At 32.2% G+C, this 17,371-nt stretch overlaps 1 protein-coding gene across 1 annotated transcript; it reads left to right on the top strand.

Moving 5' to 3' along the window:
* Positions 1 to 280: 280 nt before the first annotated feature.
* LOC134252903 (estrogen-related receptor gamma-like) lies at positions 281 to 10,290 on the top strand. Its single transcript, XM_062735441.1, has 5 exons — positions 281 to 308; positions 6,569 to 6,691; positions 6,838 to 7,023; positions 7,249 to 7,521; positions 7,726 to 10,290. Exons 1-5 carry the CDS (start codon positions 281 to 283, stop codon positions 7,965 to 7,967), a joined length of 852 nt encoding a protein of 283 aa, XP_062591425.1. The 3' UTR covers positions 7,968 to 10,290.
* The last annotated feature ends 7,081 nt before the right edge of the window (positions 10,291 to 17,371 follow it).

The raw sequence follows: 17,371 nt of genomic DNA, 5'->3' as shown, positions 1-17,371 counted from the left end.
CTACAGAGTCAGAGATGCATTATACAATTTGTACAGTTAGAACAAGAAATTTTTAAAATTTTAATTTCTAATAAATACTGAAATTTTCCAAGTGTCTATAAAAATTTGAATTTTTCAATTTTAACAAAAACAAGTTGGCTGTTCTATAGAAAAAGTTTATTTTACTTAATCTATGCTATTATCTCTTTTTAGGAAATATTGAATATTCTTGCCCTGCCAATGGTGACTGTGAAATTACCAAAAGAAGGCGAAAGGCTTGCCAGGCATGCAGATTTAAAAAATGTCTCCAGTGGGCATGCTCAGAGAAGGTAAGATAAAGATAATTTCCTTTGTGAATATAGTTCACAGCCATAATTTTTTGCACCACAATTTATTTTGGGGAGTGAATTTTTTTTTTTTACAAAATTTTAAAAGTTTAAAAATGCCAAAATTCATAAATTATTTCAGTAAATATTTGCATACACATTTCTTTATCTAAAAAAAAAAAATGTTAATGAAATGCGTAATGTATGAATTAAATTAATGGCTTTCCTGTAAATTCATTTAAGTGAAAAATGGGAAATTTCAACAAATTTGCAATTCTAGGTAAAATATTCACAAGTCTGAACAAATTAGCAAATTTAGGATGGCTAAAGGAGTTCAACAAAGTATTTATACCTGTTCCCTGGCAAGGAATCAAATCATTTCATAAGTTCGTCTTTTTTAAAAACATTTTTAAAAATTTCAAATTTGAGATGATCTGAAGAGCCCCCATTTTTCTCAAATCTAATTTAGTTTTTGCATTGAGATTTCAATAAATTTAAAGAATGAGATAATAAAATTTTATAATTTGAAACTGAGTAGTAAAGTGTTTATTGATTAAGACCCAAAATCATGATTTTTTTCATCTCTCCCAGCAAGATGGCTTGTTGTGATAAGCAGAATTCAACATGTATAAAGTAAAAAGTCCCTGAGATCTGAAAATTAAGACTGTTTATAGCCATAATTGAGAAGACTGGAGTGAAATTTTGATTTAAGGAAAATTTTATAAGATTTAGTAAATATTAAAAAGACATAAACCTTCTAAATTCACAATTAAATCTGAAAACTACAAGTTTAATCAAGGTGTAAACTTAATTGCACCACCCCAGCTGAAGAAAATATTAGAAAAATAAAATGCTCAGCAATGTATAAAGGCATGTATAAAGAACTAAATGTAATTAGTCATTTAAAATTTAAAAAATTTATTTATTATATTGGTTTGCTGAGGATCAAAAAAACAGGATACAAATGACAAGATGATAAAGATTTTACACAATATGTAAACTTGAGACAAAGGGAATGAAAAAGATCTTATCAACAGATTGCCCACTCGCACTCCCATAATCTTTATATTTTATAATCTACTTATTTTACAATTGAGTTTCCTTGTACTTAAAAAAATTTATTTATATTTAATTTCCATTCTCTTTAATGAACATTGCTATCCTCTAAGTGCATATACACTTATATCCTCCAACCACATAAACATGTTAAAACCTACAAGATTTGTGAAAAAAAAAAAGGATCTAAAAATCAGCAAACCCTATCAAAACTGAGTGAGGATTGGTCCCTTTTTTATGCATTCTTGTTAAGAATGCGTTTAAAAGGGCCAAAGTTTTTGAATCATGTGGAAAACAAGTTAGTAAGGCAATAAAACCACAAGATCTTTGTCTCATTAGATCCACATGCACAAGAGTATACAGATAATAACAGCATGAAGGCAGGTTGGGAGCGTTATCACCCCTAACTGCTTGTAATTAGGTGCCTTATTGGTGTCAGTAACTTACAAACATGTTTAACTATTTGTCCTTGGTCCTCTTGCCAAATGTTTGGTAGAGTGATGTCAATGCCTAAGGAGATTGATGATTGAAAAGGCAACTTCCGACTTCCATATAAACACTTATTGCTTGTCGCTGCAGTAGGGTGACAACAGGTTTCCCTACCAACAACAGTATTATGATGTACTGCGATTAAGTTGTGGAGGGGGGGGGGGGTTGGTTTGAGCCCTTTTTTCTTAGAAAAATAAAGGAAAAAAAAGGGGAAATGTTTTCATAAGTGGGATGGGATCATTTAAAAACATTTTGGTTTTTGTAGAGGATTTTTTTTAGAGGAAGGCATTTTTATCAACATTCTGGCTTGTGTAGCAAAGTGTGGGAGAGAAGAAGAAAAAAATAAATGAATTAAGCAGACAGAACCAATTAACACAGCCAAAACCCCGTAGATGTAGCATTAGATTGGTTTTCCATTAGTTTCTGCAGCAGTGTCAAACTATAAACATCCTAAGGTACATGTTTTAGATGTTTCTTGCTGGTGCATTATGGGGGTCAGTTAAGTGATCCCAAACAAAAATTTATGCTGATTAGTAATCCAACAAGATGTCTCATCCTTTTGTTATTCTTCACAGAACTGCTGAATAGGGCTAAATGTTCTGCAGAAAAAAGATCTAATTTCCTTTCTTTTATGATTTATTGATTTCTGAAATTAGCCATTTTTTCCCCAAATGCTTACAGCTGTATTTTATGCCTCACACCTCAGTTTTTTTTTAAACATGGTAAAACCTGAACCCTAAAATGCATGAAGTAAAGTTAAAATGCTTTTTTTTAATACAAGTAAATTCATCTGTTTACATTGTTCAAAAAAATTTTAAGGGAAAGTTCTGTTGCTTTGGCACATTGTTGGTAATGGATTATTGTCTTTAAAGGGAGGTGGAAGATGTTCAATCAAAGGTGGAAATTTGTCAGAAGTTTCCAAACACAACCCGGAGATAGGGGCTCACTCTGTTTATTGATGGAGTCTCTGTTCTGAGGAAATTATTATTTTATTCCGGAGTCGCAACATGGAAATACAATTTCTCCATTTCACAGCACTTGATATGCTCTCAGTCAACCCTGTTAATTTCTACCAACTTCGTAACTTAAAAGTTGCAAACATAAAACTCCCAGTGATTATGATCCAGAACATGAGAAATTTTCTAAAGTTAATTAAATCTGATGGTGTGTCTGAATTTTCCTGGTCCCATTGCTGATGAAATTTTTTGTAGTCATTGTGTAAATTGGATCATCAGTAACATGGGGGTATGTGTAATTGAATGAAAGTTCCTTCTCGTGCTACAAAAAGAATAGAAAGTACAATTCACTAAAAAATGGAAGTTGATATTGAAAATCATTTTTTTGATGTACTTCTGATAAAAAAGGAGAATTTATAAATAAGTTAGTTACTATAACTGGACAAAATAGAACTTTAACAGACTATTTTAAAAAAACCTATTGACAAATCACCATCTGGGGGAAAAAAATGATTAATTTAAAATCACAACTTGTATTGAAGGAATTAAAAGAACTAAAATAAAAAACATTTATCAATGATGTCATCTTTTAGTTTATATTTTCTCCTTTATCTAGCTTTTTGGATCAGGTTTTTTAAAAAAAAAGTAGGAAAATTACTTTTAAAAAAAAAAGTCAAAAAATTAAATTATTACAAAAAGTCATTGAATTTTGAATTATTTGATTGTTATCTTTCTTTCACTTTAAAAAAAAATTTTAGGATTAATTGTTTTTATCTAGTTATACATATAGGGACATAAAAAAATAAATGAGCATATGGATCTAAGAGGAATTTCAACACAATAGTAGAGAAAAAAAATTATTTAAAAATGCATTATACCTTTAAAAAAAAAAAAAAACTAAGTTTTATTCCTTTCGATAAAATTTCATTGCAGCGGACAAAAATTGAGAATTTTAAAAAACTCTGGCCATGACACACTTAACAGATACCTGAATCATACAGTGCCCTTGTTGTTCATCCAAGAAACTATAAATCATATATACTACAGAAATTGGAAAAAAAGAATCGTGCAGAATTCAATTCCCATTTGTCAAATTTTTGTTTTAATAAGGCCTTGGCCAGTAAAGCATAGGGGGAAAGGGGTTAATTATGTTAATAATTTATTTAAAACTTAAAATTATATATAACAATCAAAGAATTTGGATGATTTATTATGATAAAAAAAAATGGAAATTTTTAAGTCATTTTTCTGCACTGTAGTCGGAGGGTCCATTTTCTGGTCAGAAGAGTGACTAAAGGTACTGATTATACAGGTCATGCTTTTCAAAGGGCCCTTTGACAGATTTAGTATAATGAATGGGACTGTCACCAGGCCTTGCTGGTCGGGAGAACCATAGCCTCAGCCAATTTGGTGAACATGTCAACCATATCAGGTCATCTGACTTTGGTAGAGTTGTGACTGAGTGGTCTTACCTTTCTCTCTGGGCCCTTTCTTGGGCATTTCTATCATTTTTCAATATCTTAATGTATTATGTAGCTTCTTGGCCTTTTCCATAGGGATATGAACTAATGTCCATGGGTGCAGTGGTAATTTGCCTTAAAGCCAAGGGTTGTGTAGCCTTGACATGAATTTTGGGTGAAGATACAGAAACAACAGATCTGGAAACAATCCCATTAATTTTATATGTATATATCCCCCTAAGCTAACAAGGTGCTTGTGTTAATTGATGAATGGTTGTCACTGCAAGCAAACTCTTTAAAAGGGGGAATAAACTCACAGCTATTGGACATAATGTTTAATTTTTACATAAAAGAGCTTTTGCATTTAATATTATAACTTTTAGCACTAGCTGAGCCGTATTTTGTAGAATGTCCCCCAAGTCCTTTTGTAAATGTTCTATAGAATTGCTCTTCAGTTAAGATTAGAATATTAATGTACCTGTCATTAATGGGACATTATTCAGATACCCCTTTTTTTTTTTGTTTATTTGTGGAATGGTGTTTGTTTTTTAGATCTTAACCTTAAATGTAGGATGACAACCTGAGTGTACAATCACAGTGATGCTATTGGGTTAGACAGGAATAAAATCAGAGACCGGAGATGGAAGGTTAATTATTGGGGGCTTTGACTGGTGACAGAGTCAATATTTGGAATATGGGGGGGCTTGACAGAAAAAAAAGGCCCAAAAAGATACAAAAGGGTTTAATCCCCAGTGATCATTTCTTATCAACTAACCAAATTAGCAAAAGGGAAAAGAAAAGTAAAACCAAAAAAAAAATTTTTATCACATTGGGAGCAAGGTTGAACGATCAAATAAAATTTTAAATTTTAGGGAATTTTTTTTTTTTCATTCAAATTAGTGTTAGTTTGTAAGATCAGAAGTAAGGTATGGACATCTGTCGAGGAGATCAGGAGAGGCGTGAGAGCATTGGCTAAAGACATTAGTAAAACGTTGATTGATGACTGTGGACAGGAAGGCAGTGTAAACCTTATATGTCCTACTATGAGGTAATCATGTCACCTGTACTTTGTAAAAATGGTGCACTTGAACCCCAGAGAGGCATGACAAGAATAAGGTGTTTTGTGGAGAGCTGGTACTGATGTTTATTGGGAAAGTGCTGGGGAGGTGACTGAGTCTCTCTCTTTATCAAAGTCAAGTACAATCAGTGAGGATAGGAAACTGACCGTTTGGTGACCAGATAATTCAGTAATATTTAAGTATTAGATAATGACAAAAGGAAATATCAAAGCGGGAGAGAGAAACATGATATACTGCAAAAAATGGGTGATCAATTATTTGTGGCAAACAATTTGTAGTGCATTGATGTAAGATATGTAGATTTAATCAAATGTATAATAGAAATCCCAGGTTTTGGTTTATGTGAATTCCCCCCACTGACATCCTAATTTGGACAAAAAGAACAGTTTATACGGTATGCATTAATGAGTTTATTTTGTAAAAGTCAGGCAATTGATTTTTAGCATTTACAAGTATAATTGATACATCATACCACATACAAATTAGCTTTCCAAGACATCTTTTGCAGAAACTGCCTTAAGCCATAAATTTTGTTTATTCTGGTGAAACTGCCAATACTGCCAAAGAGCATGCAGTGAATGAACTATGGAAGGGTTCAAAATGGAATGAAATCAATGTCTAGAAAATCTAATCAATCTGTGTATTTGAGGCGAAGGTGGGAAAAATGCCAGAAGAGAGAGAAATATTTATTTACATTCATTGGGAAGACGAAAAAAAAAAAAAGTATATATAATGCTAGTAGAGAAAGCCATGTTTTATTCTATGGAAAAGTATTAGGTTGTAAACACACAGATAAATGTTGACCTAGGGATTCCCAACTGCTATTGGTCTGGGTTATCGCTTTATTTTGTTCAGACCAAACACGTACCCCATATAATTAATAAACAGAACAAAAGGAACAAGTTACCCAAAAATTACAATTCAATCTAGATAAACAGATCCCAGTGATTTTAAAAAACTAACAACAATAAGTAACAGTGTACCTTTAGAAACTGTTTTTAAAAAATTGTAAGTTTATGTAAAAAGTAAACAGCATTAAAAATGCAAGATTGGTGTGAGGCAGTGACGTACAGCTTTATACAAAAAATATCGAAAAGACAGATGGCAATATTTACCAAGATAATCAATGATGAAAACCCTGTGTCATCATAATTTAAGTAAAGTTAAATAAGTAATGCTTGAAAAATAATGCATTATGTAATTTTCATAAAATTTTTCTGTAGGGGTTCGTCTGGATCGAGTCCGTGGAGGAAGACAGAAGTACAAGCGCACCATCGACTCTGGCCCTATTGTGCAGCAGATTTTTCCCATGATCAAGAAAGCCTGTGTAGAAACCACTAAGTCAGGTACCAGCTGACACAATTAAAATATACATCAATGATGATGTAGTCAAACATATGTCCTGAAATCTTATCAAACTAAGGGTAATTTATCCCCCTTAATTTTGTATTTTGGTCATATACCTGTATTTACAACTATTTTTGTACTGTAGATTTTTCTTCAGATAACAAAATTCTGTCACAACTCATAAGCATCGAGCATCAGCTAGACAAACTGTACGTCAATACTGAGTCAGAAATCCTGGAGGGGGGAGAGGAGGTGCGCTTTCTTGCCACTGTATCTGATCTGGCTGACAGAGAGCTGGTGATCACCATCAGCTGGGCTAAACAGGTCCCAGGTAAGTGACCATCCAACTGATCTAAAGGTCAAGTTCCTTACGACAGTTTTAATTTTTTTGTTAAGCTAATATGTTGTGTTTTTAATAAAAGAGGGGGAAAACATCATCATGTTAGGGAAAATATTTATAGTGTCCATTGAGAGAATTTTAGCTTAAAAATGTGTGACAAAACTGTGCACCCTGTAGAAGACGTATGTTTTCTGACTTTGTCTAAATTTTTTGCAGGATTCTGCACCCTATCCCTCAGTGACCAGATGAACCTTTTGCAGCATTCATGGTTGGAAATCCTATGTTTAAATCTTGTATTCCGTTCTTGTCCTTACAATGGCTACCTCAAATTTGCTGAGGATCTTCAACTCTCTGTCGATGAGTGTAAACTCTGTCACTGCTCTCCAGAACTTGACGGGCTGTCACGGAAACTTGCCAAAAAATTCACCGACATGGAGGTCACAAAGGAAGAATATCTCCTGCTGAAAGCCATGACTTTATGCAATATAGGTATATTGGATCATTTAACTAACAAAATTTTATTTGTAACTCGATCATTGTATTCACACCAACAGCTAGGTTATATTGATTGAGATAACTAGGTTTCTGTAGGTATAAAAACAGATACCAATATCAGTGAATAATGTTTCAAAAATAATTTTAGAACCATGATGCTGTGGCAAACATATTATATATGAAAAAAAATCATTTTAGATGTGGCAATCGAGAATAGCGAAGCAGTGAGACAGCTCCAAGACAAATTACAAGATTCCCTGATTGAATATGTCAAATACCGCTACGTGGGTAATCTCCGCCGATTAGGACATCTATACATGCTTCTCCCAGCTCTAAATCACATGAAATTGCTTGCCAAGCAGTACTGGTTTGATGTGAAGAAAGATGGAAGGATCATGATGCACAAGCTTTTCCTGGAAATGTTGGAGGCGGACTCTTGACGTTGAAAATGGAAGGGAAATAACTCTTAAATAGTGTTAAGGTTTTTTTTTCTTGACAAGCATGTGATATATCTTGTAATTAAAGAAGCTTTCACAGATTAAGATTAGAGAGCAGATGCAGTTCATGGTATATTTTTAGTATAATTATGCAAAGTTAGATTTGTGTAAAATTTTTGTTGTTTGATTTTTTAATTCTTTCTTGTTTAAAGTTTTTTTCTGTATATCTTGACATATGTGTGATGTGCATAGAACACAGACATTGTAACCTGTGTGCTATAACTGTGTGTATAAGGTGGAAAAAATTGTCGTAATCTTATCCAGATCTCAAAGCTATCGTAGTTAGACATTTTATTTTTTGTTTTCCAAGTTTTTTCCCAAGGTATGCACATGCATGCAGAGAATTGTTACAAGTTCTTTAAGATTTCTGTTGTAAAGTATACCCTTTTACAACAAAGGGTGAGAAATTGTTACATACTTAATCATATTCAAATTATATGCAAATAGATGTGGAATTACCTGCATCATACCGAACCATATTGGAACTTGTAACAAATCTTCTGTATTTACCCCCAATTGTTAGCATCAGTAGTGCTAAACATTGTGCCAAATCTGCAACTTTGTTTCATTGATGATAGACCAGGCTACATAATTTCCCCCCACAATCCTTTCATTCCAATATTTTGCCATTTCCCATAGTAGTTATTGGCCCTAGTCTGAAGGCAGCAAAAATATATAGGGGGATTTCCCTGAACAAATCCTTTGACTTCTATATGACAGATTCCCCCTTCATAGTTTTTTAACCATATAACTGTTGGTCCTTCACTGCTGCTTGCTGGTGTTGACCATTTGGATCCCCAGTTGTTTCTCACATGAGGGTCAAACAGTTGTCCATTCATTCCCACCTCTTTGTTGTTTATCCAAACCATTATGATTTTTTCCCCCAGTTTATTTGATAGAAAGTTTGAACTCAGTGAATATGACAGCTTAGTGAAAAACAAAATTTGTTAGAAATTTCTTATGAATGACTTTTTGTGTATTCTGTGATTGGATGAATATGGACCAATTATCATGATGCAAATTTACTAGTCATATTTAACTCTATCTGCTCATGCAGATTTCTGCACTGATGTCCGTCCATGGCAGATGATATGTCTCCTTCTCTACAAATGACCCTGGCTGATACAAATGATGGTTTGGATACTCTGTGTAAATTTTAATTCTCATTCTAAACTGAAATACTTTTTTAGGGGCAAAAAAAAAATGTGGAATTCTATATCTTACATGTGATATACATGTATTTTTGTCATGAGGCCTATCTTTAACAAAGGACACTTTTCTTTTATCAGCCAGGATCACTCAGTCTAATAGCAGCGATAGATTTTTCAATTCACTCATTTTGGTCTGCAGTAAAGAAAAAAGATAACAAATTAAAGAAAGGCAACAGAAAAAGAGTCAAAATGATAATTGGTTGTATGATTGTTACAGAAATGTGTGGGATTTCTTTTTATTTCCATAGATAAACTGTATATATGTGCATCAACCCTGTACATACAAATTGTTGATGTTATGGATTTTTAAACAGAGTGTTAATGGATATTCCTAGATATAAGTATGAATTAATTAGAGCTGTGTAATTTGACGAGGTGTGATAGCTATGTATATTAATTAGTGTAATGCCAGCGATCATTGCTGACTTGCTTGTTTTCCAGAATTGTTGGGTTTTCCAAGTACCTATATATGTATGCCATGTACATTTGTTGGTTTGTGTTTTTTTAATCGGTGCATTTAAATTGGTTAAGAAGTTAAGTATTACATAGATCTGTATAGCCAGGGCTCTTCATTGTGATGTGTTATGCATATAATTGTTATCTTATTTTAGAAAATAATTCCATTTATTTAAATTTTTTAGGCAAAGAAATAGAGTGTAAAATGTGTATAACTAGTTTTAACAAATTCAGCTTCATCTGGACAGCAGTGTAGAACTGTTTTGTTTTATTGCAGATTATTTTTTCTTCTTTGTACGAGCATATTACAGAAGATTTGGCTTTGATATAACACATTACAATGCTCAGCCAGATGGGGACCTACACTTGTTTTCAGTTTTCTCAGGTGCCCATGTTACCTCAGGTTATTTTATTGTAGTTTAATTGTGATATTTGAATTTGTTTTCATCTTTGTAACTACATATATATTGAGCCATTATATTTCAAGAAATTCTGTAGCTGTGCATTTTAAGATTTTTTGTATAATGTATTTTTTGTAAGAATCAGAGCCTGATTTTATGAAGTTATCACTTTCTCGGGTTTTCTTCTTAATTGTTTCATAACTGTACACAAACTTTTTCACGGGTAGCGTTAAAATTTAGCAAATTATTTTTTCGTATACTCAGTATATGGATATAATGATTTACAACTGTTATTGCCTGAAGAAAACTGAAAATGACCAGGTTGGTTATGAAGGGATATGATTTTTTTGTACCATATTTTTTATTTTTTAATTGTAACATGAATTCATTAATCAGACTTCAGAGCTCATGTAGTAAGAGAAAACAATAGATGCACATCTATCACTGTAAACCAAGGACTAGAATTGTACATAGCTTATTTATATATATTTATCTTTAATAGTTATATTTAATCCTATATTGCCAATCTGACTTTGGTTTGAGTTGTTGGGGATAAGGATGCTGTATGGCATCTCTTAGTAACCAACCAACTGGAACCAGAATATATTCAAACCTGCATGTGCTGAACAGACATGCATAGCATAAAATAATTCTAAGTTAAATTATAAAAAAAAAAAAAAAAAAAATCAAAAAAAAAAAAAATGAAATGGAAAAAAATAAAATGGAAAAAAAATACAAAATAGGAAAACAACCAAAAAAAATGTAAAAATTAAAAATTTATATGTAAAAAAAAAATCAAAAAGTGAAAATTTAAAAAAAAAATTAAAAAGGGAAAAAAAGAAAAAAAAAGATTTATAAAATGAATGGTTTACATGAGTTAATTTTAAGCTAAAAAAAAAAAAAACAAAAAAAGGTTAAAACAAATTTAAAAGACAAAAAAAATCAAAATAAAAGAAAAAATGAAAAAAAATATAAATAATAGAAAAAAAAAATGTAAAAAAAGAGAACAGAAAAGAAAAAGATTTGAATCATGCCGTCACAATATCATTTTCACACCACTGTAGTTGTTAGACGTGTAGAGACATTCCTGGTTTACAGTGATAGATATACCCAGATAATATCATTCCATTCACAATTCACACAGGCTTCATCTTTCATTAGTAAACATTATTTTTGTTTTATACATTTTGAACAAGATTATATATATATATTATACATATTATATATACTTTATTGGAGGATTTTATAATGATGGAAATCCTAAATTCTAAATATTTCTTCAACGGAGTCAACCTTTTCATGTATGACATATCTCAAAAGTAAGAACTTCTGAAAATCTTGAATTTAAACCTAAAACTTCTAGTGACTGATATGAACATGCCTTTGGTTTCTATCTTGTTCTGGACATGGTTTATTAATGTTTGTCTGTTTAGATCTAATGGTCACTAGAACTTCAACAATAACTTCTGACTAACTCTTCACTTATTAAAGTCTTATCTTTAGTCTGTTACCTGAAATGTGCAACTTTTTTCTGTTTATTTTATTGTAGACATTTAATATTTTAGTACTTCTATAATTTTATCAGTTCTAACAGACTTTTCAAATTAACTAAATACAATCCATATAACAAAGAGGATACACATTGTAATTGGGAGAATTTCAAAATTTATTCTTAAGATGAAGAGTTCTATTGTCCAATTTATTTTAATTTTAATATTCACTTTAGCAGCAGCATTTTAAATAGATTTCAAATTTCTTAAAATTTTGGGGTTTTTTTTTTATAATTCTGTGACATCTGTAATTTTCAACCCTGGGGGTTTAAATTATCATTATTATTATTTAAGTATACTTTGTTTTTAGAAAAAAAATAATATTGTTCTTGGTTTTTTTTTTTCAATACTCTTGATGTTATCTTAAAATTCCAGACACTAGGTTTACTTTAATTCAATAATTAATCAGAAGGAATGGGGTGTAAAACTTACATGTAAAGGAGATTTGTTAATGCTTATTTCATTAGATTGAACAGAGAACTGGCACTCTAATATTTTCTCTTTCTCTCCCTTTAGTATTAAGTGATTTCAATTTCCTCTACTTTTATCTACTTTTATTCATCTGATGATTTTCAGATTAAATTTAAGAGGTAATTTTCTGTTGGGGAAAAATATGAATTTTTATTTTTGTTAGACGAAAATCGATGATATATATAATGCAAGGTGCTTGTTAATATAGATTTATCATACTTTTTCATATTTTATACAGACTTCATATCACAGCTATTAATATCCAAATACCCCGTTCAAAAATGAAATCCTTGCTCTTTCCCTTTGTATTTTTACTTTGTTTAGTTAGGAAGCATGTTCCCTTTAATACAGTTTTGGAACCAGAATTGTATTGCTTGGTTTTAAGTAGGTAAACTGGCTTAAAGTTAGCCATTAACAACAGAGGGTTAAAAATTCGATGACACAAATAATTATAAAAACTTACAAGAAAAGCAATCACTGTTTAGCAGATTTCTGAATTTTCTGTATTATGAACATTTAATAGTGCTGTCTTGGGTCTCCCTGAAATATTAAATTTATTTATTTCCAGAATTTGATCAAGGTAGATTATCCATCAGCAAGGTCCCATCACTCCTACCATAATATTCAAATCATCTTCAAAATAAGTTCACACTCAGCTTTTTCCCAAGTTTCCAACTTTATGAAGGAAAAGTTTTTTAAACAGCATTAGAATATTTTTAGGTAATGATGCCTGAAGAGTTATGGGACCTTACTGATGAATATTTTGCCTTAAGAAATGGAATTGTTCTGTTTTTGATGTTATATCGGAGATATACCTTGTTACTGTTCTTCAGAAAAAAGATGTATTTTCTTAGAAGTTAAATAAAGCCAGTATTGAATGTGATCTTATGTAGTTGTTGTTAGTTTTACTTTCTTGTTTTACAAATTTTGCTTCTCCAGTCTGTATTCTCATTGAAGTAGCCCAGTCCAGAAGTTTGGAATAGTAGATTACATCTGATTTTGAGTTATTCAGTAGCTGAGGCTGAAAATGCAACAAATGCACACTCTGGCGTCTTATTTAATGCAGAAGAGAGTTGCAGTCATTGAAAAGCGAAGTCAAGAATTAATTAGGAAATGCCGCTTTGGTGGCCAGTGAAAATATTGTTTATGACTACTTGTATATTAATAACAGTGGTTTGCTTTATACCTACAGGTATTTATTTTGCTTCATTGCATACTAGTTAAAAAGCAAGCTGCTTCACAAGTGCTCACCTTCTCAAGCAACTAAATGATAGGTCCACAGAGATTGCAGGAGCAAGTTTGAGAATGTCCATCCTTTGATGCATCATCCAGGGCTTATAATTTTTAGCTCACCTGAGCCTAAGGCTCAAGTGAACTTTTCTGATCACATCTGTTATCTGTTGTCGTTGTTGTTGTCATTGTCATAAAATTTTCACATTTTCATTTTCTTCTCAAGAACCACTGGGCCAATTTCAACCGAACTTGCCACAAAGTATCCTTGGGTGAAGGGGATTCAAGTTTTTCAAATGAAGGGCCACACCCTCTTCCAGGGCGAGATAATTACGAATTAGTAATAAATTAATGGTATCTTTTAAAAATCTTCTTCTTAAGAACCAATAAGCCAGGAAAGATGAAACTTAGGTGGAAGCATCTTCATGTAGTGTAGATTAAAATTTATTCAAATCATGACCCCCTGGGGGTAGGATAGGGCCACAGTGGGGTATTGAAGTTAAACATAGAAATATATTGGAAAAATCTTCTTCTCAAGAACAGCAAAGCCATGATTGGTCATAGTTATATGGAAGCACTCTCTGGTAGTGAAGATTCGATCAAGTTTGTTCAAATCATGACCCCTGGGGCAAGGGTGGGGCCATTATGGGTCATCAAAGTAGGATTACATAGAAAAATCTTCTTGAGAACAGCAAAGTTGTGATTGGTCATAGTTATATGGAAGCATCCTTGGGTAGTGTAGATTCAAGTTTGTTCAAATTATGACCCCCGGCGGTAGAGTGGGTTTGAAACTTTAAAACGATACCTGCTAAAAACATAGGTAATCAGAGATTACAGAGCTCACCTCAACGAATGTTGTCTTTAAGTAAGGCAAAGTCACACAATTAACCAACAAAAAGTGTACATCCAAAAAATGCAAAATTTATGCAATTTTGATTTGATATTTTGGAATAGAACTATATAAAAACTTCAAACTAGTTCTTCATCATGTAAACGTAATTAAAATCCAGCATCTGAAGCAAGTTTGAGAGTTTTCATCCCTCGATGCATCATTTGTGCAAGTTTGGTTTATATAATTCTTAAAGTTTCTTGGTAATAGACCTGCACCCATAACTTTTACAAGGTCCATTATCTGGAAAATGTGTGTCGAATTCAGCATCTGAAGCAAGTCCATTAATGTGCATCCAAAGATGTATCATCCATGAAAGTTTGCTCAACATAGAGCTCAAAGTTACTTGGAAATGAAACCTGTATAAAAACTAACCTTTCCACGAATCCAGAAAATGTAGGTCAGATTCAGCATCCGAAGCCAGCCTCGTAGAATGCACCCTTAGATGTACCATCCATGCAAGTTTGGTCATTATAGGGCTCATAGTAACTTGGAAATGAAACCTGCACCAAATACTTTAACCTGTTCACTCAACCGGAAAATGGAGGTCAGATTCAGCATCCGAAGCAAGTCTGGTAGTATGCATCCTAAGATGTACCATCCATGCAAGTTTGGTCATTATAGGGCTCATAGTAACTTGGTAATTAAACCTGCACCAAATACTTTAACCTGTTCACTCAACCGGAAAATGGAGGTCAGATTCAGCATCCGAAGCAAGTCTGGTAGTATGCATCCTTCGCTATAGTGCTCATAGTTACTTGGAAATGAGACCTGCACCTAAACATAAACCTGTTCACTCAACCGGAAAATGTAGGTCAGATTCAGCATCCGAAGCAAGTCTGGTAGTGTGCATCCTAAGATGTAATATCCATGCAAGTTTGGTCAACATAGGGCTTACAGTTACTCGGAAATGAGACCTACACCAAAAAACTGCTACGAAAATGTTAACCTGCTCCAAAAACATTAACCTGGTCATTCCTTTGCTGAAATTGCAGCAGCTGAAACTTTGACTGGTACAATGAAACACACAAGAAACATCTTCCATGCATGTCTAATCAATATAGGACATAAGAAGTACTTGAAAAGAAAACTGCTCCAAAAAACTTAACCTTAACCCGGGACGCCGACGTCGACTTCGTTGAGGTGAGCTAAAAAAAAGTTAGCCTGCTCTATAAGCATTAACCTGGTCATTTTTTGGCTGAAATTGCAGCATTTGAAAGCAGCAGACAGTTATTCGTAAAATAAAACGTACTTGAAGCAACTTGCAAGCTTTTTCTGATTAATATACCGTATAGCAGGTAATTTAAGCGGAGGTGCTAATTTTGGTGTTTTGATGATAGTCCGCTAAAATTTTAATCGCTAAAATAGTTAGTACTCTTCTTAGTGTCTATCAATTAAGAGCTGAAACCTTGTGTCCGCTAAAATAAATTACCCCAAAATTATTGGTATATCTTTGAGTAGGCAAAAACGCCAAATTTTACACCCGCCAAGATAACCTGCTATACGGTATGACCTGCGAAGTACTTCAAATGCTGACTGACGGTTTTCATACTTCACTTTTTATTAATCAAAAATGAAATATTTAAAAGTCGTTAACATAAAAATTCTACTTTTCTTCAGCATTAGGGATAAGGTTTACAGTATTTTCTGAAAGTGCAAGGATGTGTCAATCAAATGAGTCCCAAAATGTGGTAGTTTATATTTTATGGGAAATTGTATATATTGTTATACATGCACCTTTAAAAATTTGTTCCTATACAAATCTATATGACAAAAAAGTCTTATTAAGTTATATTTCTAATGTTTTAATTTGCTGAGCGGGCATATTAAAATTGATGTTTGACAGCTGAGTGAGACGTTGGACCACTTACATCACAGAATGGGCGGAGCTTAATCACATTTTCATTCATTGGTTTTCAACAGTGATGGACCTAAGGTACATCAAAGAAGACAGTACAAAATGCATGTTTGTCCAAATAAAATGAAATGAAAGGTATAACAAAACATTTATTGACTAGGTTCTCGTGAAACATGTATTTTGTTGACCCTCCAACCAAACTGTCTCCCTGAGGCCATTAGACAGTTTGGTTCTGGGGTCGACAAAACGCATGTTGCCCTCAAACTCTGTCAATAAATGCACATGTATAGAAACATATGATACAATTTTATGTACAGAAAATGTGAACTCCAAATCTATGTCCCCTTTTTAAAATTACTGTGGAAAAGAACAATTAAAACTAGTTTAAATATGAGAATAAAAGTTTTTTGTTTTTCTACTTGTAGGCATCAACTCAAAATTGTTTAATCAATTGAAGACAGCAACAAAGTTGCATATTGAAATGATAATTTCATTCAGCAAAACACTGCAAGATAATATTGAAGATATACCATTGCTAGAAATTATTTGAAAAAATAATTGATGCATCGTACATATCAGATGAATTGATACTTTACAATGATTGAATTGAAAAGTTTGATCAGCTGCATGAGTCTATTTGTATTTGAACTCCATACATTCAGTAATGTACATACAGTGAAATCAGTCTAATCCCACATGCACTGGGAGATAAATTTTAAGTCAGAATAGACAGGGTGTCGAATTGCACAGTGTAAAAAAAAGGAAAATAGTAAAATGGGAAAGAAATTTATCGTCGTAATTCACAGGATTGCATAGGTGTCAGTTTAGACAATTTTCACTGTATTAACACCAAAACTTCTCCTCTGCTTTTAAGGGCTTGGAACCTTCTGCTTGAAAAATCATGTAAATATGTTATTTCAAGCAGGCAGCATTAAAAGTTTTGTGCCTTTTTCAGTTTTGTTTCTTTTTTCCTCTTTCTCTATTTTTTTTCTTTTTTTTTTTTTGTTGTTGTTTTTTTTTTCTTTTTTGATTTTCGTTCATTTTTGTTTTTTGTTTTTTTTTTTTTTTTTTTTTTTTTTTTTTTTTTTTTTTTTTTTTTTTTTTTTTTGGTTTTTCTTTTTGTTTGTTTTGTTTTCTTTATTTTTTTTTTCTTTGTTTTTTTGTTGTTGTTGTATTTTTTTTAGCACAAAACTTGCCAATGAGATTAAATAATTTCACATTTACATTTCATAATTTCACATTTCAACAATTTACAATTGCATTAAAAAATCATGAATTAAC

Source organism: Saccostrea cucullata, unplaced genomic scaffold, assembly GCF_032062105.1.
Source record: "Saccostrea cucullata isolate Sc308-1 unplaced genomic scaffold, CSIRO_AGI_Scuc_v1 ctg1534, whole genome shotgun sequence".
In the NCBI taxonomy this organism is placed as follows: Eukaryota; Metazoa; Mollusca; class Bivalvia; order Ostreida; family Ostreidae; genus Saccostrea; species Saccostrea cuccullata.
Note: the sequence above shows the minus strand (reverse complement) of the source record. Positions and strands in the feature narration are given on the sequence as shown.

What these genes read in the sequence shown, in the direction of transcription:
- LOC134252903 (XM_062735441.1), top strand. Translation starts at nt 281, where the DNA reads ATGTCTCCAGTGGGCATGCTCAGAGAAG. An exon ending in TGTAGAAACCACTAAGTCAG is followed by an intron (nt 6,692 to 6,837) that starts GTACCAGCTGAC and finishes TTTGTACTGTAG; the next exon opens with ATTTTTCTTCAGATAACAAA. An exon ending in CTGGGCTAAACAGGTCCCAG is followed by an intron (nt 7,024 to 7,248) that starts GTAAGTGACCAT and finishes AATTTTTTGCAG; the next exon opens with GATTCTGCACCCTATCCCTC.